The sequence below is a fragment of the Lampetra planeri genome, chromosome 76 (genome assembly GCF_965212315.1).
Source record: "Lampetra planeri chromosome 76, kcLamPlan1.2.h2, whole genome shotgun sequence".
NCBI classification, from domain to species: Eukaryota; Metazoa; Chordata; class Hyperoartia; order Petromyzontiformes; family Petromyzontidae; genus Lampetra; species Lampetra planeri.
Window position 1 is genome coordinate 1,983,369 of NC_136181.1, and position 27,387 is coordinate 2,010,755.

General features: G+C 43.7%; 1 protein-coding gene across 1 annotated transcript; it reads left to right on the plus strand.

Moving 5' to 3' along the window:
- Window positions 1-3,530: 3,530 nt before the first annotated feature.
- On the plus strand, window positions 3,531-27,387 carry LOC144737998 (uncharacterized). Its single transcript, XM_078620932.1, has 4 exons — window positions 3,531-3,618; window positions 5,793-7,704; window positions 20,340-20,345; window positions 24,693-27,387. The coding sequence occupies exons 2-4, from the start codon at window positions 5,803-5,805 to the stop codon at window positions 25,665-25,667; spliced, it is 2,883 nt and encodes a 960-aa protein (XP_078477058.1). The 5' UTR covers window positions 3,531-3,618; window positions 5,793-5,802; the 3' UTR covers window positions 25,668-27,387.

Below are 27,387 nucleotides of genomic sequence, written 5' to 3' on the forward strand. Positions count from 1 at the left end.
AATATTGACTTTGGGGAGGAGACACTGTCAGGTCGTGGAACTACCCACCACACAAATGGGATTATGCTGCAAAGTTCTGTAGTTGAACCTGTGTCAACAACAAACAGACAACCACTACAGAAGGGAAAACCCTCATTGAAAGTACCCCCTAGCATCCCTGTCGAACAGTACCATCAGTCTAATAGACAAGGACCACAGAACTTGTTTCATCAGGAAAGTGTTCCATTACAGGCGGACACATACAAATTGAACACGATGTCTGCTGTACAAACTGAACTGGCATATGTTTTTGTAAAGTCCATAGATGCTGAAAGATGCACAATACCAAGCTGGACAGGTTTACATACATTACTTCAAGGTGATGGCACTCTGCAAAAGTCAGCACTGTATTATCTTCCAGTCATTGAGGCTTCACCGACAGAGATGTCAACAGTAAACACAATTCTGAAGCGAAGTGTCCAAATTTATAATCAGCTAGAACTGGACCATATAGTGTTAGTTTTTGAAAAAGCTATATATGCCAAAGCTCAGCAAATCCGCTGGAAAGATGATGACTTTACTCAGCGTAAAGCGATTAGACTAGGTGAATTTCACACATGCATGTCCTACCTGAGCATTCTAGGAAAAAGGTTTGGAGATGCAGGACTGCAAGACATAGTCATTGAGTCCAAAGTTGTTGCCCCAGGATCCATCAATGGAGTGATCAGTGGTCATCATTACAACCGCAGCATGAGGGCACACACACTTCTGTATGAGAGTCTGCAACGCATGAGACTTCTCACCTTCTTAGATTCTCTGCCACAAGAGGAGAGATATGAGTGTCTGGATGTCATCAATGAGATCAAATGTGCATTCCCGGACAGAACAATGGTTGTTTTGTGTGCAAATGAGATATTTGACAAAATGTGTTCGAAATATGAAGACTTTGTTATAAGAAGAAGTGCAGAAAACCCAACGTTTGCCTTCTGGAGTTCATACATCGACATGGTACAGATACTCCTTCTATTTGTGAGAGCAACACGAGAATCGGATTGGCAGCTTCACCTGTCAACAGTGCGCTTGATGATGGCATGGTTTTTTGCGTACGATCGTGTAAATTATGCTAGGTATTTATCTTCTTACTGGCTGGAAATGATCAATTTGCCCCTCACACATCCTTCTTGCCACAGTGAGCTCAGTCTTAAAGGCCAGTGGACTGTCCAACGTCAAAGTGTCCATGGATTTGCCTCGATTGCTTGTGACCAGGCCATTGAGCAAACATGCAACAGAGATTCCAAGACAAAGGGTGGTTGGACAGGGTTAACACAGAATCAGGCTGCAGTATATCGCTGGATATTGTCGCAACATGAAAGGGCTGCCATAGCAAGACAATGTGAGGCAATGGCAGGTAAATCTCCCGATATAAGGAAACGAAAAGACCTTGACAGCACACGAATTCATGCTGATGAAAGGGCTGTGACCAGAATAATTTCCACCCTAAATTCCATGCTGAATCCTTTTGACACACACCAAGATGGCATTGTGTGTCTTAGCTCTGGGACAGTAGCAGCTGAAGAAATCATATGGGATTTGCTCGCAGCTCCGGAAAAGGGGGAAAATGCTGTCAAAGAGTTTATGGACCAAAGACTGTTATATATTTGCTCCCATCAAAACACAAAAACTGAAGACCTTTAGTGACCAAGCAAAGACAAAGAAGAAATCTGCAGCAGGCAAGGAAGTGATTCTACGTGCCGACAAGAAACTATTCTCCAGATTACTCGTCATAAGTCAAAGTAGAAAAATGTACCTGCGGCAAATTCTGTCTAACTCCTTGGGAACTGTGTCATATCCTTTAGGCAGTGCTGGCATCGTCAGCTTTTCCAGAACTATCCATGCCCCTTACAAGTGACGCCATGTACCAACACTGCAAAAGGGCAAACTACCAAGCAGCCATAATGAGACATTCTCTGAAAGGTATAATGTGTGCCCCTTCACCCGTTGGCAATGGATGGCACCTCGAGGATGGTGAGTTAACAGTGACCTGGATGACTAGAAATCCTGCCCCTGAAAGTGTGTTGCAGGCAGTCCACTGCAGTTGCAAGCATAGCAAATGTGAGACTGGAAGATGTTCCTGTATGTCTGCAAGACTGTCTTGTACTGATTTATGTCGGTGCCAAAATTGTACAAATGTTTCACAGGAAACAGAAGAAAGACCTACATGGGATGATGGCTCTGATTAGTGATAGGGATGATACCGATGAGTAAATATGCGCTGTGTTATAATTTAAGGTGATTTTGAGCTGTAAAGAATCTGGTAGAATTGTAATTTTTTTTGGCAGCATTCCAAAACAAGGGGACAGTGTAGCATGTCGAGTCATTTCAGCCAACTTGGGCCAAAGTGTGCTTATATTTGTATCGTTCTGTGATTACACAGTACCTATTGAAAATTTTGATGTACAAAACATCAGTTTTGCTAAATTTAAGATGTTTATGTTTAATTTTGCTTAGTGCCAATCCGTGACGTTGAAGCATATTTTCTACAAATTTGCCATATTTCATGGTCTACATTCACACTTGAGTATATAATGCACCAAAACCTGTCTCAAGTGTTTAGGTACATGTATAAGTGTCAGTTTGAGAGATATTTGGTGTTGCTAAAATGTACATAAATAAAGTTACAAACAAAACCAGCAGCATAAGAATTTCGTTTTTTTCCAATTCACAATTATATACATTTATGGATTTTGAAAAAAAACTGAAGGGTATTTTGCGGAGAACTTTTAACATGAAGTCGAAAATGGTTTTGTCTATGAAAAAAATCATTTAAAAAGTAGTTCCCAGGTGTGGGAACGAAAATCATTTTCTAGCCACTTTTTCCTAGTTCACCTTACGGCCTATCATAAGGTCAGCGAATCTCAACTTGACTGGGAACTTGCATGTTCCTGACTGTTGGGGCATGTATTGTTGGCAGGCGCTTATGAAGACAGGCACGGCACACGAGTGAGTGGGTGGCCAACACCACGCCCGGCCTCTTTGTCTCCCCAGTGCCGATATTTGCACATCGCACCGGGTACTTATTTGAGGCTGAGTCGACCTTAGGGGTGGCCCAAGACCGCTTCAGATAATTGCCACCGGTGTCGGCCTTGAGCGGGAATCGAACTCGGGAACACCGGTTTCGTAGCGCAGTGCTAACCGCTGCACCACCGCTCCCATCCTCACAACTCGCCGCCTTTGACGTCACCCCTCCGCGTGCCGTCTTCGGCGCGAGACCCCAGGGGGAAGTGTACCTCGCTAGTGACGTCATCTCATCAAGGAAACTCCCCGTATGAACATGCAGACGTGACGTTAAGTTTGCGTGGTCGCTTCCGATTTCCATTCCCGTAACACAAATACCACTGGCGGCTCATCAACGTAATTTATGCATCAATTATGTCGCGGGTTCATTATGTCCGGTTCAGCGGCCACGCCCAATCACTCCACATATGGGCATGCCTCGTTAACATAATTTATTACGCACGTCACTGTTGACTTGAGGTGTGGGTGTTAGTGACGTCATGTCATCTCCCCGCCGCGCGCTTCCGTGTGACGTCACGAGATCCCAGGAGCTGCTTCTGTGCGCACAACTCCCTAGGATCGGAGGTGAGAAGTTCACATCGTGATGTTGGTTGTTGTTGTTTACCCAGGTACAGCCTCGCTTCTTCCCTCTCTCTCTCGTAGCGATAGCAATTGGGTAGCGGCAAGTATGGAATCGATGTCCAGGTTGCAACGGTACAACATGGAGCCTAGCCATGCAGGCCTTGCCTCCGGCCCTTGTCTGTATTTGCTTGCTAAGTTTAATTTGTCTTCACCTGGCTGACTACTTTACCGCTCAGAGTCTCCATACTCTCGTTCAGGATCGTCGAGTTTTTGTTTTGCATTCGGGGGGGGGGGGGGGGGGCGATGTTTCTGCGCGTATTCCCGATTGAGTAATCTGCAGGCCGCTTTTCAGCACTGGAATATTCGGACGATACCAGCCCAGACGTTTACTTTTAGTTGGAATGAGACATCAAAGCATTACACAATTACACTCGCCAACCAACACGCTCACTCACACGCTCCCACTCATACACTTACACACTCACCCACTGTCAGCGAGCATCTATGAAGGCCAGCATGGCACACGAAGGGGTGGGTGACCAGCACCACGCCCGGATTGCCTTTGTCTCCCTAGTGGCGATGTTTACACACCGCACCAGGTACTTATTTGAGGCCGAGTTGACCTACGGGAGGCCTAGGACCAGTTCATATATGTGTCACTAGTGTTGGCTTTGAGGGGAAATCGAACCCAGGTCGATGGGTTCATAGCACAGCGCGCTAACCGATACACGACCACCCACACACACACTGGCCCACACACACACACACTCGCCCACACACACAAAGACAGTTTAAAGAGGTGAGTTTCCAAGACGGACTTAATTATATCTATCGACTCTCTTACTAATCAGGGTGACCGCTTAATTTGACCAGAGTGGTGAACCTGGAATGCTGGATTGGTGACGTTTGCACGGCAGTGGGTCCAGCCCGTAATTGTAGGTTAAGGTAAATGGATTTTGTTTGAGTGTTACGTAATTGTTTTCTATGCTTAGAACTATATTTTTCCCCATGTTTCTATTGCTAGTTTTGTTTATTTTACGTTTATTTCATGAGTTATTTACCAGCGATTGTAAATGTTGTGGATTTAGTTTAACACGTAGGCTTTTGCAACCATTATCCATAATAGAGGTTTTTGAGTTAGATCGTGTAAATATATGAATGTGTCGTTAAAACCCGACACCACCCGACACAGCCAACAAGTGTATACTCTTTGGTTCTTTCGGTAAAGTTACGTAGGTGAAAAATAAAAAATAAAAATAAATAAAAGTAAATTAAACCAGGAATGGTTTGAGAAGAAACTTGATGACTCTTTGGGACACTCTACAGCCTGCTTGGGACAGTGCGTGGACAAAACCTGCCCTGTCACTTAGTGAGGAGGCAGTCTGACCAGTGGCTTCCAAGTCGGTGTGAGTGCCCTTGCCCTTTATACCCAAAGCTCACTTAGCGCTCCTCCAGATGCGTTGTTCCTGGAGAATTCAGCGCTAATCTATCAGCGCTACAAAGGGTCATCATAAACCCATTGTGTACTACATAAGGATGCGTTCCTGACAATGTTATAGCTTTAGTATGAATAATATGAGGGTTTCATTGGGGTATCGGTAATAGCGCTAATAATACAAATACTAAACATTTAATAAACCTAATTTATAACATCAGTAGTATGTACTGTGCTTACGAGTGCATTCTACTTTACTAATCCTACAAGTCAGTGGAGGAAGACAAGGTTGAAGGAGCTGCTGCGCTTCTAGTCCGGGTCATTCTCAGAGAAAGGCTTCAGGACCTCCCTGATCTTAGTGAAGCCCTCAATATAAATTTGTGTGGCGAGGTTTTTTTAGGTGGAGCCTGAGACTCTATCCTGATCGTGTGAGTTCTCAACTGGCTAAACGAGTCAATGTTTTTTTTAATATAATCATGACCACGAATCGTGATAATTAAATCGCGGGGTGTGGAGTCTGGTTGGCTGAGAGCATGCGTCGCTCTCATTGGCAGAGCGAACAATGGGTACGTTTGCTTGGCGAGCGCTGCTGCGTGTTCTCACTCGTGAGCACTTTGTAAACTAAACAAAATTAAGAACAAAAATATCCAGGACAAAGAGCGCTGTAACAAATCTGCACTCTAAAGGGTCGCACTAAGCGAGGTCTGCCTGTATATTGTGTGTAATATGTATGTATCTGCAGATTCAATCACATGGAGAAGAGAGGCTCGGCAATAGCTGGAAGTAAAAGGCACCAATGCATCCAGTGTCGATACAGCACAGATCGTATGGATAACTTGAAGAGACATCAGAGAAAACATTCAGGTGAGAATCCTTTCAAGTGCACTGTCTGTGGGAAGGAGTTTATATTATCAGGAAACCTAAAGAGGCATGAGAATATTCACAAGGAGAAAGTGAAATCGACTTGTGAAAGTCAACATGCTGCAATGACCCCATCTCTCATGAAACAAGAATCAGAAGAAAATTCCAACTTGGCAACACGGCCAGGAGTGACAGTGAAATGTGAAGAAGTGAAATGTGAAGAAGTGACGGTGAAATGTGAAGATCAAGATTCGATTCTAGGAGCCAATCTACAAGTGGATGGAGGCAGCATAAAGCAGGAGGAGCATTGCGATTCTGAGGGAGAACGAATCAATCACATAGAGAAGAGAGGCTTGGCAAAGGCTGGAAGTAAAAGGCACCAATGCATCCATTGTCCATACAGCACAGATCAGATGGGTAACTTGAAGAGACATCAGAGAAAACACACTGGCGAGAAGCCCTTCAAGTGCAGTGTATGTGGTAAGGCATTTGCAGAGTCAACATATCTTAAGAAACATAATAGAACACACACGGGCGAGAAGCCCTTCAAGTGCACTGTGTGTGGCAAGGCATTTGCGCGTTCAGAAACTCTACATATTCATCAGAGAACACACACCGGTGAGAAGCCCTTCAAGTGCACTGTGTGTGGGAAGGCATTTGCTCATTCAGACATTCTTCATGTTCATCAGCGAACACACACAGGTGAGAAGCCCTTCAAGTGCACTGTGTGTGGGAAGGCATTTGCTCAACCATTAACTCTTCATATTCATCAGAGAACACACACCGGTGAAAGGCCCTTCAAGTGCACTGTGTGTGGGAAGTCATTTGCTCAATCAAAAACTCTTAAAATTCATCAGAGAACTCACACAGGCGAGAAGCCCTTCAAGTGCAGTGTATGTGGTAAGGCATTTGTAGAGTCAGCACATCTTAAGAAACATAATAGAACACACACGGGCGAGAAACCCTTCAAATGCACTGTGTGTGGCAAGACATTTGCTCGTTCAGAAACTCTTCATATTCATCAGAGAACACACACTGGCGAGAAGCCCTTCAAGTGCACTGTGTGTGGGAAGGCATTTGCTCATTCAGACATTCTTCATGTTCATCAGCGAACACACACCGGTGAGAAGCCCTACAAGTGCACTGTGTGCGGGAAGGCATTTACTCAACCATTAACTCTTCACATTCATCAGAGAACACACACCGGTGAGAAGCCCTTCAAGTGCACTGTGTGTGGGAAGTCATTTGCTCAATCAAAAACTCTTAAAATTCATCAGAGAACACACACAGGCGAGAAGCCCTTCAAGTGCAGTGTATGTGGTAAGGCATTTACAGAGTTAGCACATCTTAAGAAACATATTAGAACACATACGGGCGAGAAGCCCTTCAAGTGCACTGTGTGTAGCAAGACATTTGCTCGTTCAGAAACTCTTCATATTCATCAGAGAACACACACCGGTGAGAAGCCCTTCAAGTGCACTGTGTGTGGGAAGGCATTTGCTCAACCATTAACTCTTCACATTCATCAGAGAACACACACCGGTGAGAAGCCCTTCAAGTGCACTGTATGTGGGAAGTCATTTGCTCATTCAAAAACTTTTAAAATTCATCAGAGAACACACACAGGCGAGAAGCCCTTCAAGTGCGGTGTATGTGGTAAGGCATTTGCAGAGTCAGCATATCTTAAGAAACATAATAGAACACACACGGGTGAGAAGCCCTTCAAGTGCACTATGTGTGGGAAGGCATTTGCTCTTTCAAAAACTCTTCATGTTCATCAGAGAACACACCAAGTTCATAAGTCCTACAAGTGCCTGGTGTGTGGGAAGGTATTAGCTCATTCAATGTCTCTTAAACATAAGACAACACATCCAGGTGAGAATCCTTTCAAGTGCACTGTCTGTGTAAAGGAGTTTACATTATCAGGAAACCTAAAGAGACATAATATCTACAAGGAGAAAGTGAAATCGACTTGTGAAAGTCAACATGTTGCAATGAGCCCATCTCTCATGAAACGAGAATCGGAAGAAAATTCCAACTTGGCAACACGGCCAGGAGTGACAGTGAAATGTGAAGAAGTGAAATGTGAAGAAGTGACGGTGAAATGTGAAGATCAAGATTCGACTCCATTACCCAATCTACAAGGGAATGGAGGCAGCGTGAAGCAGGAGGAGCATTCTGATTCTGAGGGAGAGCAAAGCAATCCCCAGCAGTTTGTGGATGTCGAGGTGTGGGTGGAGTTTTTGGACAAAGCTGAGTAGGAGGGGCCAGCACATGTGAAATGGCATCTGGGAAGATGTGTAACCAGGAGTTTTAGACAGATTTTCCAAAGCATTCGCCTTATTCACAGGCTTCTGTCATTAAAAAAATGCATATGGGTATCGGTGTCATCCAATCAGAGATGAGCTTTATGTACATATGAAGTAATTGAGTGTCAAAGTGAAATACAGGCAGTCCCCCAGTTACAGAAAGGTTAGGTTACCAAAGGGTTAGGTTCCAGAGATCCTCAACCCAAATTTCCGTATGTTAGAAACTGAACAGTTTTCTCCCAATATAGCGATACAATCCCATAGCCAGAAATATAGTAGCCAGAAGGTTTGCAGAGCACCTTGGTCTCGGGAAAAAACAATATCATGAGAGCCCACAGCATTATAGCAATGCTCAGCAACGGCGGAGGAATTAATTCTGCCGTGTTTCAGATTTTACTTCTTCACATTTCACTGTCACTAGTTCGTTTTTTCTCAGTACTGTATCGCGATGTCATCCGTTTTCTAACACACCTGTATCGTATCGCTGTATATACGCTCTGCACCTCCTATGGTTCTTTCACTTAATAGAATATCGACCTTATCCATAATTAAACTAATGGAAAATATACTGTATATAATTGTTTATACCACTATACAATTTGATATTTATTGCTATCAGAAACCAGTCTTTGCGAATGTTCGTTTACCGTGCATTACACTAGGCCTAGACCTCCGATCGCTGTTGGCTGAGACCATAAAGAATTGAAGTGTAATTGTGTTAAATAAAGTACATACAGTAAATTACTCATGAAATAAACTTAAACTGTAAAAAACTACAGGACGATGTGGCGGGTATACACATGGTAACAATTACGAAATTGCTTAATTTCGTATTTATTAAAGTGCATTTAAAAATCAATCGTAAAAAGAGATTAGGAGCATCCAGAAAAGCACGGCCACACTAGGCAACCACTTTAATAGCAATGTCCAAAAGTTACAATTTATACTTCATCATAAATTACTTAACTTTCAAAATAGGCTCGTAATGTATGCTTTAATAACTAAAGTCCCCCGGTTGCAGAAGGACTTGACTTACGAAAATCCGATTTTATGGAAATACTTCCAAAAAATTCACGTAAAAATTTTAAATATGCGGATTTTTTCGCGTTACTTAAGCACAAACAATGCAGCGCGGTAAGATTTCGGAAGCGTAAGGCCTTACGCATCGCTCTACCCAAACGCCGCATGCATCGAGCACGTGCTTCACTAGGTTAAGGTAAATGGATTTTGTTTGAGTGTTACGTAATTATTATTATTTTTTCCTTGTGTAGCATTACGTAATAATTTTCTATGCTTAGAACTATATTTTTCCCCATGTTTCTATTGCTAGTTTTGTTTATTTTACGTTTATTTCATGAGTTATTTACCAGCGAAACGTCATACTCAAATTGTAAATGTTGTGAATTTAGTTTAACACGTAGGCTTTTGCAACCATTATCCATAATAGAGGTTTTTGAGTTAGATCGTGTAAATATATAAATGTGTGGTAAAAACCGACACCACCCGACACAGCCAACAAGAGTATACTCTTTGGTTCTTTCGGTAAAGTCACGTAGGTGAAAAATAAAAAATAAAAATATATTAAAGTAAATTAAACCAGGAATGGTTTGAGAAGAAACTTGATGACTCTTTGGGACACTCTACAGGAAAGCTACCCACACAGATTCCTATCTGAAACCTGAATCCCACCACTATCCGGCACAAAAGAATTCCCTCATCAAAACACTGCACGATAGGGCCCACTGCATTTCTGACCAACACCACCTAGCCAGTAAACTGGAACACGACACCAGACCCTTAAGATGAATGGATACTCGGACCGCATTATCCGAAAAGCGGTTTCTCCAACCATGGAGAAACAATTCCCTGAGACGCCGATCAAAACCATAACGTTACCATACATAGCAGGCGTTACCAAAAGATTGCCAAAATCTTAAACAAACACAAGATCCAGGTCCGATTCAGTACAGTACACAAAATCCGTGATCTAATCCCATCTGTAAAGGATGCCATTCCTGACTTGCAATACCCTGGTGTCTACAAAAAAAGTTGCATCAGTGGTGATTGTTACATTGGGGAAACGAAAAGTCATGTCTCTGACCGTGTCCGCGAGCACAAGTCAAATCTGAAACACGGCAGAATTAATTCCTCCGCCGTTGCTGACCATTGCTATAATGCTGTGGGCTCTCATGATAATGTTTTTTCCCGAGACCAAGGTGCTCTGCAAACCTTCTGGCTACTATCAAAGGTGTGTTCATGAAGCCATCCAGATATATAAGCATAGACATAACTTCAACCGAGAAGATGGATACAAATTGAGCTGCTTTATATTTTGCTTTCCTATCTGCATCTCCAGTTTCTTACGTCTAGCCCTGCTTACTCCCATCACTTGGAAATTTGCCGTTGCATTTCGAGCATGCAGCTTTCCACCCTCCTCTGACCCACGCCCCGCCCCCACACGCTCTCACTCCTATCACTTGGAAATTTACCATACATTTCGAGCATGCTGCTTTCCACTCCCCTCTGACCCACGCCCTGCCCCCACACTCTCTATCCTTGGCTCCCCCCCTCCCTCATTAAAAGCAGCTCTTTTGCCTACTTCAACAATTGTTTCTTGCTGTGGTTGTCCGCACCTGATGACAGACGCTTGTGTTTCGCCCGAAACGTGATTTAATTTACTTTTATTTTTTCACGTACATGACTTTACCGAAAGAACCAAAGAGTATGGATCCTTGCAGTCATGAAAACTTCAAACCTAGAACAAGAGTATAGTAAGTGTTGTCACGTAAACAGAACATGCCAATTCGTCACTAGTCCAGCGCACCGGTTGTGGCACACCGGTTAGTGCTGTACTAGTGACGAATTGGCATGTTCTGTTTACGTGACAACCCTTACTAGTTGGCTGTGTCGGGTGGTGGAGGTTTACGACGAATTTATACTTACACGGCCTAACCCAAAACTATTATGAGTTATTTACTTATGTACTTTGTAACACAATTGCACTTCAATTGCTTTTGGTCTCGGCAAACAGCGATAGTAGAAGTCTATGCCGAGCCTCATGCACAGTAAACGACCATTCGGAAGTGACTGGTTTCTATTAACAATTCATATTTAAATGTTTCCTGGTGTTCCTAAACAATTGGATAGAGTATGTTATATTAGTTCAATTTTTGGTAGTGTTGAGGTAGATATTCGATTAAATTATAAAATCGTAGAAAGTGCAGAGGGTACGTATGCGGCCATCACCAGTGATGATTATCCTTTTTTTCAACAGTTTTACTTAACTTGAAAGCTGTGTCGTGGTCAAATCTTGTAATGTACATTTCGTCCACTTCCCGTTGTCCCATCAATCCCTATGTTTGCACACGTACTGAGTTCTGGTGACAATGCATGCCTGTATCAAAATCGTAATAAGTCAATCTATTAATTGGCTCCTTTAAAGCAATTAACATTTTGTATGGACACATTATTTATATAGATATTTGTGTAGGTCAAAAATGCCGCGGTCCCTACACTCGAATCGTCTCGCCCAAGAAGCAGGCGCCACGTGTCTCAGGCAGATTAATTTCTAAAATAATAAATTTAATCAGGCAAGCGCTGATGTGGCAGCAGGCGCCGCATCATTGACGTACTTCGACGGTGAGTTAAACGAAATTGTGAAAAAAAATGCAACTTCATTCCTCTGTTTGCATGTCGTCAAATCTTGTAATAAAACTGTCGTCCTGTTCACCTTGTCCAATCGAGTTATCAAACTTCATTCCTCTGTATGCCGTGGTCTAATCTTGTAATCAATTGTCGTCCAGTTCATGTAGTCCAATCGATCCCAACTTTAGCACACATACTCAGATCCAGATACAATGCATGCCTGATTCAAAATCTGCATCAATTAATCAATTGCCTCGTTTAAAGCAAGTGATATTTTGTATGCAAGCCTTATTCGACGAGTGTTTTGCGAACAGGTTTTCTGAAAACAATATTAATACCAACCTAGGAGTCGAGAGTTGTTTGTATGTTGTGGTCAAATAATCTAATCAAAATATCGTCCAGTTCCGGTTGTCCAATCGATCCCAAATTTTGCACACTCAGATCCAGAGGCAATGCATGCCTGCATCAAAATCGCAATCAATTAATCAATAGCTTGGCTCGTTTAAACCAATTAATATTTTGTATGGAAGCCTTATTCGACAAGTGCTTTGCGAACACGTTTTGTGAAAAATATATTAATACCAACGTAGGAGTTGAGAGTTCGAAACTCGCCTAGAACATTTTCTTAGTACTATTGTATTTTTCCTTATTTAAGGTCAACAGTAACATTCAATGCTTTGGTGTCTTTACAAAAGTTTATTATGATTTAGTGCATCCAATGGGACAATGCATGGAGAGGGTCCGTGGCGTCATTTTGGCACTCACCATATTTAAAGCGAACTTTTAACATTCATATTGATGTTTTTTCCATTTCAAAATTAAGCTGGTTGTGGTGGACAAATCGGTTGAGTGTTGCCCTTTTCAAAACATTCTGCAATCAAATCTGTGAAGTCTGCACCAAACGCTGCTATCCTACTAATATTTACAGAGTACGAGGCAATGAAAATTCATTGCACTATCTACCAACCGAATTGTCATCAAAGCAAACATTGCAAATGTGTTCACGTTGCATGCCACATCAGCAATAACAATAGAGCTGCACCGTCAAAAGCTCACTGGAATAATGTGGATCCTGGTGAAATTCCAGATGTTATTTGAGTCTTACCTCAGCCAGAATAACGTCTATTATAAAGAGTTATACCTTTTTGTGAAGATCATCAAATTCACTGGAGTATTCGGTCAATATGGCTTCCGTGCACAGGCAGTGCTCTTTGCTATGGACATCTTGAAGTTAGTGAAGTACCGGTGAAGACGCTGGACACCCAGGTTGAGGCACACGTATATTTATTTCAGCTTGTCGGTACAGGACAACACTAGAGGGGGTAGCGGCCCCCTCACCCGGATAACTGGGGATACCCCCTAGCTAATCTCACCTATCCCCAAGTCCTCCTCTAACGGGCTAGGGGAGGCTAACTGGCCCGACACTGGTGAGTCGGGCTACGGTCTCCGGAGTCCCAGGGTCTAACCCTGGTTCACGGAACCACGCCTCTGGCTCGATCCTCTGCAGCCCTGACAAGGGCGGCGTCGAGGGGAGTCCAGGGCTCTAGCTAGAGGATCTTCACTCTTCCTCCTTCGTTCCCAGACTGAGCCCCGAGCTCTCTCTGTCCTCCCCCTTTATACCCCTCACCAGGATCCCAACCCCCCAGGCTGCCTGACGCGGACGTCGTTGCGGGCACCCCCCCCCCCGTGTACTCCCGTAACTCCGCCCACTGTGTTTGTTACCCATTGGATCGTATGCACTTACAGCCCTCCCGTAACAGCCCTACATTAGTGACACTTCCACGAGCAATGGCTAATACTGGAATGTTGACATCACAGAAGATCTTGAAAATCTCAACACCACACGCGCATTCTCTTTACATCGTGAATAGGTTTACAATGCACTCAACTGGCTAATTCGAAACAATCCACTTTATCGGGATTTAACAATCAATGAAGAAGTATACATTGCTGATGTACTTAGTAATAGGTTTTTACCCTTTTAACTGGCAACAAGGGATCATGTTTGCATTAACCACAACACTTGCAGTCAAAATGCAAACAAAAAGACAACTGATAATGTATGCACTGTCCTTGAAATTGATCGGTCCACACCCGAGACGGCTTTTATTAGAGCCTAGTCTCACATGGTGTTGGACCAGATGATGCCAAAAGGCGCACAACTCAAAGACAATGCACCATCAGAGTATTGAGAGCTCGGGGTAAGCAGTTAAAAGGGTAAAAACCTATTACTATATCTTGCTACTGGCAAAGGAGGTCTCAATCGCTAGTGTACGTTAAATTGCTATTCATGCGCAACAACCAGTGGGGCAAAATCACCCGCAAGAACCTGCAAATGCTTACATGCTCATCCATGAAAGATCTAGATTTGTGTGGCTGCATGGCATCAAGCAAATTAAGATGTGTTTACATGGGCCAATGCAAGTGTGCAATTTTGTGCAATGTTGTGCAATGGTGTTGGCAAATATTGTAAGAGCTGCTTTACTGCCACCAAGCATATGGACCACAAACACATTCAACGTGAACTTGATTGCGGGTCATGCAATGTATGAAGCCATTCGATTGGCCAAACTTGTGAGTCTACGATATGCAATGACAGCTAACGGATATCTGGAAGTCAAACATTTTTATGCCATAAGAAACGACTTCATTAATTTCAACTCATTCTCAATAGCCTATGATGAGGAAACACTTTTCGTTGTAAGTCTACAAGACTCAGCCAATGAGGGCGATTCGGAAGGAATCACTTTGGGCGATGCATTTAATGATTTGTTCACAAATCATCGGCTGGTGTACGAATAACAGGATCGAAATAATTAGGAATTATGCATTACAATGACAAATACTACACTGATTCACATTCATGTGGTCAGAAAGATGCACCGGCAGGCAATGGAAGAGCATGCATAATTGAGTGTGACACAATTAAAGAACATAAACGAATCTGCAGACGATCAACAGGATCAAGACATTTTCAATTCATCATCAACTTCATCGATGCTCATCCAAAAAAGTTGCAACAGATCATGAAAACTGCTATTCTAGCCTTCTGGTTCAATACAAACCATACAGAAGTTAACAAGAGCTATTGCAAGAATTTGATACTGCAAAGGAAGCATTTCTAGCAAATGAACAATAGCTCAAACAGTTGAGTGACCATATGCAAGTGCATCGTGAACGCGACGGACAACTGGAGAACGCATTAAATCAAGTTCATGCACTCAACAATCTCGAAGAAGCTGTACCAGTTCAAATGGAAGATGAAGAAGAAGAGGTGGCAGATGTCCCAATGAATGAAAAACAATTCCAATCGGCACGTACAGCAATGAAAGTAGGACCACAGGAAATGTTTTGAATGGTTGCAAAAAGCATTAACATACATTTGCATGAAGACCCTGAGAGTGAAGACTCTCGTCTTCATCACTGGTCGAGCTGGAGTGGCCAACACATTCCTACTGAAATTGTTGAAATATCAAATAAATCGTTGGTTTGCAAAGAAAGCTGTCATAGTCTGTGCGTTAACTGAAGTCGCTGCGCGCCTTATCGATGGATCAACTATTCATTTCACATTCAAATTGTCTGTTCAAAGAGATGGTTGAAGCGCTACCATGTCACCATTATAACCCGACATTACTTCAGAACCACGCGACTACAATGGAAGGACATTGAATGCATCATCATCGATGACATATCAATGGTCTCATCAGATGCTATGCATGATTGATATGCGTCTTCGACAGCTGAAGAATAAGTATGATCAATTTTTCAGTGGTATCAATGTCCTGTTCTTTGACGATTTGATGCAGCTTCCTCCATTTAGACCAAAAAACACAACTGTCACTCCTATATATGGTCAGCCAGAACATCGACAATCTGCCACTCATCTATGGAGACTATTCACACTGCGGGCTTAAAGCAAATATGAGACAGCAAGGTGAACACATTCCTGCGGAGGGAGCTGATATGAACGTTGGGTTGCTCGGTCAATGGCCAGGGTCAACGGCGGCGTGGTGTATTCCGCAAATATGCCCGACTGTGAGGGCGGGCACAAGCCGGCGTGAGTAGGTTAAACGTTGAGTTTTATAAGGGCACCACGGGGTGACCAGCCCCTCCCCACCCAGCCCCACCCCTCCCACCCCCCACCCAGCCCCACCCCTTCCACCCCCTACCCAGCCCCACCCTCCCCACCCAGCCCCTCCCCACCCAGCCCCTTCCCACTCAGCCCCTCCCTCCCCACCCAGCCCCTCCCTGCATAACGGACACAATAATCCCCTGTGGGCTGTTGTAACCAGGAGGTTCCTACCAGTATAATACGTTCATCACTGTATTGAATGCATTGAGTTGGAGAAATGAGAGCTGAGCATTTCTCAGTATTGGAAAGCAAACGTCATCAACAACCAATTGGAGAGTTTGCCATAGATAAAGCTCTGCGAATCTATCCATCGAAGAATCAAGTTAATGCTCATAATGAAGCAGGGCTTCAATACTTCAGAGCCCTATGTACACAACAACAGTACAAGATCAATTAGTGGATGCTGCAAGAAATGTTGAAAATATCGGAATAAACACAATCATTCCAAAGGACATCAATAAGACTGGAAGTTTGCCATGTGAATTGCTAATATATATAGGGGCCAAAGTCATGTTAAGATCCAACATTGATGTCTCGAAAGAATGTGTAAATGGTGTTGTTGGATATATCCGAAAAATCAATTGCCCTATTCCTAGTTGTGCATAATTGCACGAAAGACAAATACCTGAAATAGTTGCAATAGACTTTGGCAAGGACGACACCAAATGAAGCCAAAATCAGTTCCCTGCTACTCGTGGCTATGGTACAGCTGAACGAAGAATGCTGCCACTAATTCTATCATGGCCATTGACACTGCACAAAATGCAAGGATGTACAGTGGATCATGCAGTCGTGTACTTAGGATCAAAGCTCTTCGAAGCAGGTCACGCATATGTTGCCTTAAGTTGTGTTCGCTCGCTGGATGGACTTCCAATTGAAGATTTGGACATCCTAAAACTAACTGGAAAGACACCATGCTATAATGAAGCATTAGCAAAAATTAATAACATTAAAAATCGTTAACCAAGTTTAGGAAACTCGATTTGTGTCTCAACAACTTTTACACGCAAATATGGTTGAGTACATTGAAAACAACATCCAGTTAATTGCAAATAACATCCAGTTAAGAACAGTGCTCTCAGATCGCTCTATAAAAGGTAAGGTCCACAAAAGAAGTAGACAGTCTTAGACTGAGTATTTTTTGTAAGTATTTCTAAAAAGTATCAAACAATTTCCCTTGTGAAAAAAATAATTGTTAAAATTAAGACTAAAAATTTAAAAAGAAACTCCTTAAAAAATGTTCTTTTTTTTAAACAACGGTTTTATTTTGAAGTGCACTCAAAAGTATAAACAAATTCAGCCGTCACCAGCTGATCAGAATATGTTTCGCCATTTGTAACTAAAACATAAAACCGTGGGGCGCTCCTTTAATATCACTTATCTTAATCGATGACCAACAATAGCTAAAGAAAGTTACCAACAAATGGTACTCAATAGCAAAACAAAATACTATTACATTTCTAATAATATAGCGGGACTGTCTCTATTTCCTATTACCAATCTCACGATGCTACTTGGTTGAGATGGCTTGATGTCTTAGTAGCACATTTAGAATCATCAAAACTATTCCATGCTAACATTCAAGTATTTAGGTTTCGAAGAGTTGGAACAAAGTAAAATATTAAATGCCTTGTAGCGTTCAAACTCAAGTCTCACAATAAGGGAGTGGTATCTGATATCACTAGAAAATGGTAAGGTGTAAGGTCTTAGGCAATGTAAAATAAAAAGCCTAGTAATACATTATAATACAAAGTTCACCATTCATCTGCAAATCTTGACGAGCAATCTTTACTTATCAAAAGTGAAAACTTAACAAGATAAGTAATACGTATTTGAAGCAATTTATGATAGGAAAATAAAAAAAATGCATTAACAATAGCTGTAATAATTACAATTACAAATACTTGACAAATACCTTCAAAATAATTAAAACCAAATCTTAGCTTTTATTATATTATCGGATAAGCAAACATAGATTTGATCTTCTATATATAGTAATTACCTATGCATGTCATTTATGCACTTATCTTCCTTTTGACTAATATACTCTGACCAAGAATAAAAGTTGCTATAGGAAGTTGAGAAAAAAAATGTGTTTACCTATACTTTGGATCCCTTTGCAGTCAATTATTATTTTTTAAAAAGCAGTTCAACACACACGAGTAGAAAGAGGTAGTAATACAGATTTAAAATTTATACTCAAAACACTTGTAAATGTTCTACACTTCATCGTCAAATGACATAACTGTCAACATTTTCCCTTCTAAAAATGTTTGAATTTTTTTTTGCATACATACTATCACACAAATACACTTTTATCAAACTAAAACATTCTAAAGCAACTCATGCATACAAATATTAAAGGAGTGCCCCACGGTTTTATGTTTTAGTTACAAATGTCAAAAAATATTCTGATCAGCTGGTGAAGGCTTAAAAAATCTCTTTTTAACTTTAGAGTGCACTTTAAAATAAAACCGTTTTTTAAAAATATTGTAAGGATTTTATTACAATTTTCGACCCTGCTCAGTTGAGCTCAGCTGAGCTCACCTCTGGGGAGGGGGTGGAAGGGGGGTGTAGGTGTATTATACAACTCATTCATGCGCCACCATCTCAGTTCCACTGTCTCTCGCGTACTGACTGCTCATTGTAATCGGTGTAGACTTTATCGCAAAATATCGTCGCAACCATTTACTGCAACTCATCCACTCCTCAAGGTGAGAACATACAATTATGGGTTAAGGTAAAATATTTTTCACACGAATTATTTTTTTGAGTCGTTGCTTTAAAAGGTCACAAATACGTTTTCTATTAAAAAAGGAAAACTTTTAAAGTATACCGTGCCTATTTGAAATGGTCATAAAAGTACCTGGTTTTCTGTATATGTTAATTACGTTTTTTGGTTGCTAGTTATGAAGCACAATATTTCCCTAAGTTGCGGTCGCTATCCCTACCTAAATCCATTGTTTGTTATGGGAGAAATTTCCCTGCTCTGCGTCGCATAAGCAATGTTCAAACTCTTCCGGTCCATAGCCCCCACCCCCATTTTGATGTATTTCTATGGGGGGGGGGAAAGTCCCCTGATATACATCGTTTCGTTATAAGTCGCAACGTCTCGGTCCCTAACCTCGAAGTATATCGAGGACCCCCTGTAATACAAATGTAGTGGGTCAGAAACCAGGGGAGACGCCAGTTGAGGCAACACAATATGTATTACTCTTTTCTACAGGATCCCTAACACAAAGGGGTAGTGGCCCCTTTACCCGATACCTGGGGAGAACACTGGGGACCCTGCTAATTCCCCGACCTCCGGCTGGGGCCCTAGGAGAGGCTATGCTGACCCGACTGTGCCCAGGTCGTCAGGTTCTGACCACTGGACTCACTGAGCTCCGGCCCTGAGAATGATGGCAGAGCTTGGGGTCCAGGGTCCTATCTTCCAGGGACCTATCTGCCCCTGCCACTGGCCTCACTGAGCTCCAGCCCTTAGAAGGATGGCGGAGCTTGGGGTCCAAGATCAGAGCTTCAGCCCGGGTCTTCAGAGTGGAGGAGACTGACTCTTTATCGTTCAGAGGTCCGACTTATATACCGGTTCGGGGCTTGCTCCGTCTTCCTTCCAGAACCTTCCACCAGGTCCTGGAAGGGTGACGTCATCCCCCAATCCCCCCACCCGGGGTTTGTGAATTGTGTCCCAGGATCCGTTATCCCGGAGATCACCGTTGGCCCCCTTTGGCCATAGCCCTTAACATAGGGGTAGCCCCTCTTCCGCCCCCTGTTGACCCAATAGTGATGCTACCCGCTGACATGGGGAGTGCGGAAGAACACCTCTCCACAAATACTGTGCACAGAGGCATATGTTGACTCAAACGCACACGAAAGGAAAAATTACGCGTGCCAAACAGACTGCTAAGAAAGACGTTAATCAATAACAATATATTAACGCACACTGAGAACACATCTAAATACATACTATTGTGTACACAAAGATTAAGATTTCCCCCCGACAGCAATAACAGACTGTTGGGGCATGTACTGTTGTCAGGCGCCTTTGAAGGCCGACACGGCACACGAGGGGGTGGGGTGTCCAGCACCAGGCCCAGCCGCCTTTGTCTCCCCAGTGGCGATATTTGCACATCGCACCGGGTACTCATTTGAGGCTGAGTCGACCTTCGGGGAGGCCCGAGACCGCTTCAGATAAACGCCACCGGTGTCGGCCTTGAGCGGGAATCGAACCCGGGAAACCGGGTTCGTAGCGTAGCGCTAACCGCTGCACCACCGCTCCCCTCACCACAACTCGCCGCCTCTGACGTCACCCCTCCGCGTGCCGTCGTCGACGCGAGACCCCCAGGGGGAGGTGTACCCCGCTTGTGACGGCATGTCATCAAGGAACCTCCACGTCTGAACAAGCAGACGTGATGTTAAGTCTGCTTGGTCGCTTCCGATTTCCATTCCAGTAAAACATACCACTGGCGGCTCATCAACGTAATTTACGCAATAATTCCGTCGCGGGTTCATTATGTCTGGTCCAGCGCCCACGCCCAATCACTCCGTATTTGGGCACTCCACGTTAACATAATTTTTTAATACACATTCGCGTAAACTTTCGGGGAGGCAGTGTGGGTGCTAGTGACGTCATGTTATCTCCCTCGTGCTTCTGTGTGACGTCACGAGATTCCAGGAGCTGCTTCTGTACGCGCAACTCTCTCGGATCGGAGGTGAGAAGTTCACATCGTGATGTTGGTTGTTGTTGTTGTTTACCCAGGTACAGCCTCGCTTCTTCCCTCTCTCTCTCGTAGCGATAGCAATTGAGTAGCGGCAAGTATGCAATCGATGTCCAGGTTGGAACGTTACTACGTGGGGCCGAGCCGTGCAGGCCTTGCCTCCTGCCCTTGCCTGACTGACTTTGCTTTGATTCTCTTAAGTTTAATTTGTCTTCACCTGGCTGACTACTTCACCTCTCAGACTCTCCATACTCTAGTTCAGGATCGTCGAGTTTTTGATTTGCATTCGCGGGGGGGTGGCGATGCTTCTGCGCGTATTCCCGATTGAGTAATCTGCAGGCCGCGTTTCAGCACTGGGATATTCGGACGATACCAGTCCAGACGTTTACTTTTAGTCGGAATGAGACATCAAAGCATGACACAATTACACTCGCCCATCAACACGCTCACCCACACGCTCCCACTGTTAGCGAGCATCTATGAAGGCTGGCACGGCACACGAGGCTGAATCGACATGGGGGAGGCGTAGGACCAGTTCAGATATTCAAGTTCATTTATTTGGTATAGCCCTGTGAGCCATAACGGCTCTTGAATCGGATGTAACCGCAACAAACAAAAAACATGAACAAGAAAACATCTTAAAGTGAATATGTGACTAAGTGCAAACAGAAAATCCAAGAAAAGACAGCAAAATATTGCAGAAAAAACACCGTACACCAACGCTGTGTGCAAAAATCCCAGTGGGATGCAAGTCAAACAACAACCACAAGACAACTTAAATTAAGGCCATCGGTCTTACTCCGTACTACAACAAACAAACATGGCCAAACCAAAAAACTTTTATAAATCACCAAAATAAAGCCATGAAAGCAATGAAACGGAATTTTCACAGTAAACGTCACTGGTGTTGGCTGTGAGCAGAATTCTCACCCGGATCGTCGGGTTCGTAGCACAGCGCGCTAACCACTAAATTGTCACTCATTCATCCACCTGAACCACTCTCCCACGCACACACTCGCTCACCCACACAAAGATCTCCCTATAGCCTTAACAGACTGTAGGGGCAAGTGCTGTTTGCGAGCACCTATGAAGGGCGGAACGGTACAGGAGGGGTTGGGTGGCCAGCACCACGCCCGACCGCCTTTGTCTCCCCAGTGGCGATGTTTATACACCGCATCAGGTACTCATTTGAGGCAGAGTCGACATAGGCGAGGCCCGGGACCGGTTCAGATAATCGTTACTGGTGTTGGCCGTGAGAGGGAATCGAACCCGGGGTTGCCGAGTTTATAGCGCAGCGCGCTAACCCCTGCACTACAGCCCACACACTCGCCCATCCACACACACCCACACTCGCCCACCTACTCAGTCACACGCCCCCCTCCCAGTCACTCACCCTCCCATTCACTCTCCCTCCCACTCACACTCAACTACCCACACACTCAGTCTACCACTTACCGTCCCACTCGCCCACACTCACTTGCCCACACACACTCGTTCACCCACTCGCCCACTCTGCCACTCATCCACTCACAATCAGAAGTTTATTACCGAGTAAAGTCCATTGAGCTAAGAAGCTCTTTTTCAAGGGCGACTCGGCCGGCAGACATTAAAGCATTCCTTAAATACATATTTACAAAAACAAACTTAATAATAGCAATTATGTTATCCATAAGAGGTGTTTAGGTGAGATTGCGGACATATGAATGTATCGTTAAACCCGCCACCATCCAACACATCCAATGAATGAGATTTTTTACATAAACAAAACATAACGTTCCAACCTGGACAGATTCCGTGCTTGCCGCTACTCAATTGATATCGCTACGAGAGGGAAGAAGCGAGGCTGTACCTGGGTAAACAACAACCAACATCACAATGTGAACTTCTAACCTCCTAGCGTACTCAGAATATTAATGATGGGGGGTGCGGCATGTTGAGTGACGTCACGCGCGTTACACAGACATTATTTGCTCATAGTAGTAATGAGGGCTTCACTGGGGTATCGGTAATAGCGCTAATAATACCGATGCTAAACAGTTTAATGATTTATAATAGCATCAGTATTATGTACTATACTTATGAGTGCATTCTACTTTACTCATCCTACAAGGTAGCGGAGGGAGACGAGCTTGAAGGAGCTGCTGCTCTTCCAGTCCAGGTCATTCTCAGAGAAAGGCTTTAGGACCTCCATGATCTTAGTGAAGACCTAAATCTAAATTTGTGTGGCGAGGTTTTTTTAGGTGGAGCCTGAGACTGTCCTAGTCGTGTGAGTTCTCAACTGGCTAAACAAGTCAGTGTTTTTAAAATATAATCGTGACCATGAATCGTGATAATTGAATCGCGGGCAGTGGGGTCTGGATGGCTTAGATTGTGTGTTGCTCTCATTGGCTGAGCGAATGATGGAGCCAGGTACGTTTCCTTAGCTAGCGCTGCTGCCTGTTCTCACTCGTGAGCACTTTGTAAACTTAAAAAAACAATTTCGATTTAAAGCTTTCGTGACTGCAGGGATTCATCTTTTTGGTTTTTTCGGTAAATTCACGTAGAAGGGAAATAATAAAATAATAAAAATTATAAATAATCAAATACAATTCTCACGACGTTTCGGCCACAACACAAGCAGCCGTCCTCGGGTGAAGAACAGGGCTGTCGGAAAGACAGCGTCCGAATGCTGTCTTTCCGACAGCCCTGTTCTTCACCTGAGGACGGCTGCTTGCGTTGTGGCCGAAACGTCGTGAGAATTGTATTTAATTATGTTTTATTTTTATTATTTTATTATTTCCCTTCTACGTGACTTTACCGAAAGAACCAAGAAGGTTAAAAAAAACAAGTTATGGACAAAAATCTCTAGGACAAACAGCGCTGTAACAAACACGCATCATTCTACGGGGTCGTACTAAGCGGTGTGCCTGTATTTGTGTGTAATAAGTATGTATCTGCAGACTCAATCACATGGAGAAGACAGGCTTGGCAACGGCTGGAAGTAAAAGGCACCAATGCATCCAGTGTCCATACAGCACAGATCAGATGGATAACTTGAAGGAACATCAGAGAAAACACACTGGCGAGAAGCCCTTCAAGTGCTCTGTGTGTGGAAAGGCATTCATACGGTCAGTATATGTCCATATTCACTAGAAAACACACGGGTGAGAAGACCTTGAAAAAAATACTTCGCAATAAAATGATGTCATGCTGTAATGCAATGATATGATACACACGTCATGTGACTTCCTTAACACCCTGCTTACATGTGAATACTCTAATTTCCAGGCCGCTGTTGGTTAATTATTATACAAATAATGAACCTTGTATACCTGAAATTATGGTTGGTAAGTCTGCATTTGGTGAAGGATTGCTGTATATACCTCCTTTTAAGGTCACATTGTTGTTTATAAATACGTTGAGTTATATGTTAACTGTATACGTACCAATACCAAATGCAATCTCACCAAATAATCCATTGTGGCTGCTAGTGGCCGCACATCCCTTTAAAGAAAAATCACCTGGATTCACATCCACTAAGCACTGTCACCACGTCCTACTGTAAATTTGGGATCCCTGTTGTAGCTGAATGTCTGAAGCGCAGTCGTAGTGGTAGGCCTAGCGGCAGAGACGTAGCCTGGGCCTCCCCTAGGTCGACTCAGCTTAAAATGAGTACCTGGTGTGATGCGTAAGCATCACGGCTAGGGAGACAAAGGCACCCGTTTGTGATGCTGGCCACCCTCCCCCTCATTGCCTGTGTCAGCCTTCATAGGTGCTCGCTAACAGCACTTGTCCCAACAGTCTTTTATGGCTATACAGGGGATCCTTGTCTTGTAATGTGTGTATTGTGTGTAATGTGTATGTATATTTACAGAATTAATCGCATGGAGAAGAGACCCTCAACACAGCCTGGTGATACAACGCATCGATGTGACCAGTGTGTATACAGCACGGATCGCAGTAGACGTTTGAAGCAGCAACAGAGCAAACGCAGGGCCGAGAAGCCCTTCAAGTGCACTCTGTGTGGGAAGGCATTTTCTCGTTCAGAAACTCTTCATATTCATCAGAGAACACACACCGGTGAAAAGCCCTTCAAGTGCACTGTGTGTGGGAAGGCATTTTCTCGTTCAGAAACTCTTCATATTCATCAGAGAACACACACCGGTGAAAAGCCCTTCAAGTGCACTGTGTGTGGGAAGGCATTTGCTCAACCAATAACTCTTCATATTCATCAGAGAACACACACCGGTGAGAAGCCCTTCAAATGCACTGTGTGTGGGAAGTCATTTGCTCATTTAAAAACTTTTCAAATTCATCAGAGAACACACACAGGCGAGAAACCCTTCAAGTGCAGTGTATGTGATAAGGCATTTGCACAGTCAGAATATCTGAAGACACATAATAGAATACACACGGGTGAGAAGCCCTTCCAGTGCACTGTGTGTGGGAAGGCATTTGCTCGTTCAAAAACTCTTCGTAATCATGAAGGAACACACGTGGTTGAGAAGCCCTTCAAGTGCACTGCGTGTGGGAAGGCATTTGCTCTTTCAAAATATCTTCAGAAACATAAGAAAACACATTCAGGTGAGAATCCTTTCAAGTGCACTGTCTGTGGGAAGGAGTTTACATTATCAGGAAAGCTAAAGAGGCATGAGAAGATCCACAAGAAGGAGAAATTGAAATCGACTTGTGAAAGTCAAAATGCTGCAATGAGCCCATCTCTCATGAAACGAGAATCAGAAGAAAATTCCAACTTGGCAACACGGCCAGGAGTGACAGTGAAATGTGAAGAAGTGAAATGTGAAGAAGTGACGGTGAAATGTGAAGATCAAGATTCGACTCCAGGACCCAATCTGCAAGTGGATGGAGGCAGCGTGAAGCAGGAGGAGAATTCCGATTCTGAGGGAGAGCGAGGCAATCCCCAGCAGTTTGTGGATGTGGAGGTGTGGGTGGAGTTTTTGGACAAAGCTGAGTAGGAGGGGCCAGCACGTGTGAAATGACACCTTGGAAGATGTGTAACCTGGAGTTTGAGACGATTTTCCATAGCATTCGCCTTATTCACAGGCTTCTGTCATTTCAAGAATATGTAATGCGAGCAAGGACAGGGTCACGTGAGTGTGGGCGGAGTCAGGGTCACGTGAGGGGGAGGATATAAGGGGAGAACCGGAAGGGGATCGGGAGTGGAGACAGGATAGAGAATGGAGAGGCCACGCGGAGTCCTGGCGAGGAGTGGCGCGATTGCCACGAGGCAGGAGTCACGGCACCGTCGGCCAGCGGTGTTCGTGGAGCAGCGGGGGTGTCTGCAGAGTGTGCGGGAGCACACGGAGCAGCAGGGTGGCTGCTGGGTGTGCGGAGTCACACCGAGCAGCAAGGGGGCTGCGGAGTGTGCGGAGCACACGAGCAGCAGTGTGGCTGCAGAGAAAGAGCGGGAGCGGAGGACTCAGACGACGTGCGGAGGCACGAGGCGGAGAAGGTGCGGGTCGGAGCGGAGACATCGCGGGGTGCGAGCAAGAACCCAATAAAGGACACGGAGAATAACATCGTCTGAGAGTCCTTTATTACAAATACATAGGGGTTTAGCTGTCATCCAAGCAGCGATGGGCTTTCTGTACAGATGAAGTTATTGAGTGTCGAAGTGAAATAGTCGATATGCAAAACATTATGCTGCCTTATAAAACACGAATTAGGAATGTATTTTGATGGTTACATATTAAATTAATAAGTATGAATTGTAACTGTTAAAGTGGCTGTCAGGTGTTGCCGTGCTTTTCTGCATGTTCCCAATCTGTTTTTATTGCCTTTTAAATGCCCTTTAATAAAATAAATTGGGGAACCATTTTTGTAATATTGCTGTGGTTTTCACACCTGATGATGATTGCTTGTGTTGCAATCGAAACGTCGTGATAATTTTATTGTTTTATTTTTATTATTTTTCCTTCTGCGTGACTTTACCGAAAGAACCAAGAATATGAATCACTGCAGTCATGAAAGCTTTAAATCGCCATTTTTGTCATGTTTACTTTTTGCTTCATACACTAAATATATGTTGATATCAAAATAATTTAATGTCAGGCCTACTTTCTGCACTTGTTTTGCTTTTAATCCCTTTGGGTTTCATTTAATTGGTCTTAGCCTGATGTTACTTTTTTCATTTTATATAATGGTAACAGCAGGGGTCTGCAAGTCTACTGTACATCCCATCTGATGGCTATGTACGCACCTTGCATAGTGTAGTTATTGTGGTTAACAGTGCAGTGTAGTGTCAAGTGTGCAGTGAATAGTATGTAGTAAATGTTGTGATGTGTGGTGAAATGTGTGTTTGTATGGTGATGTATATTATGTGTACAGTGCATAGTGTAAGAAGCCGGCTTCGGCTTTTCACGTGACCAATCGCACGCAATGTATCATTGCACTCAGTCGTGAGTTGCAGTCGAAAGGTGTCGAATGAGAGTAAAGTTCTGCATCTTGACGCTGTATGCCACTTGCAGTAAGGCGTGTTGTGTGCCATGCAGTTGCTGTAGCTGGTGTGAGCTTACCTGTGATGAATCGCACGTGTAATTGTACACTGCAATGTTGCTGTAATTGCTAGGTAGAGCCAGGTGCTGGTGTTTTTTATACGTGTAGGTAATGTTCAGAGCATGCCACGCACAACAGTGTGTAGTGTTGTAAATATGACGAATACACTTCTTTGAGGCA

What these genes read in the sequence shown, in the direction of transcription:
- LOC144737998 (XM_078620932.1), top strand. Translation starts at nt 5,803, where the DNA reads ATGGAGAAGAGAGGCTCGGCAATAGCTGGAAGTAAAAGGCACCAATGC.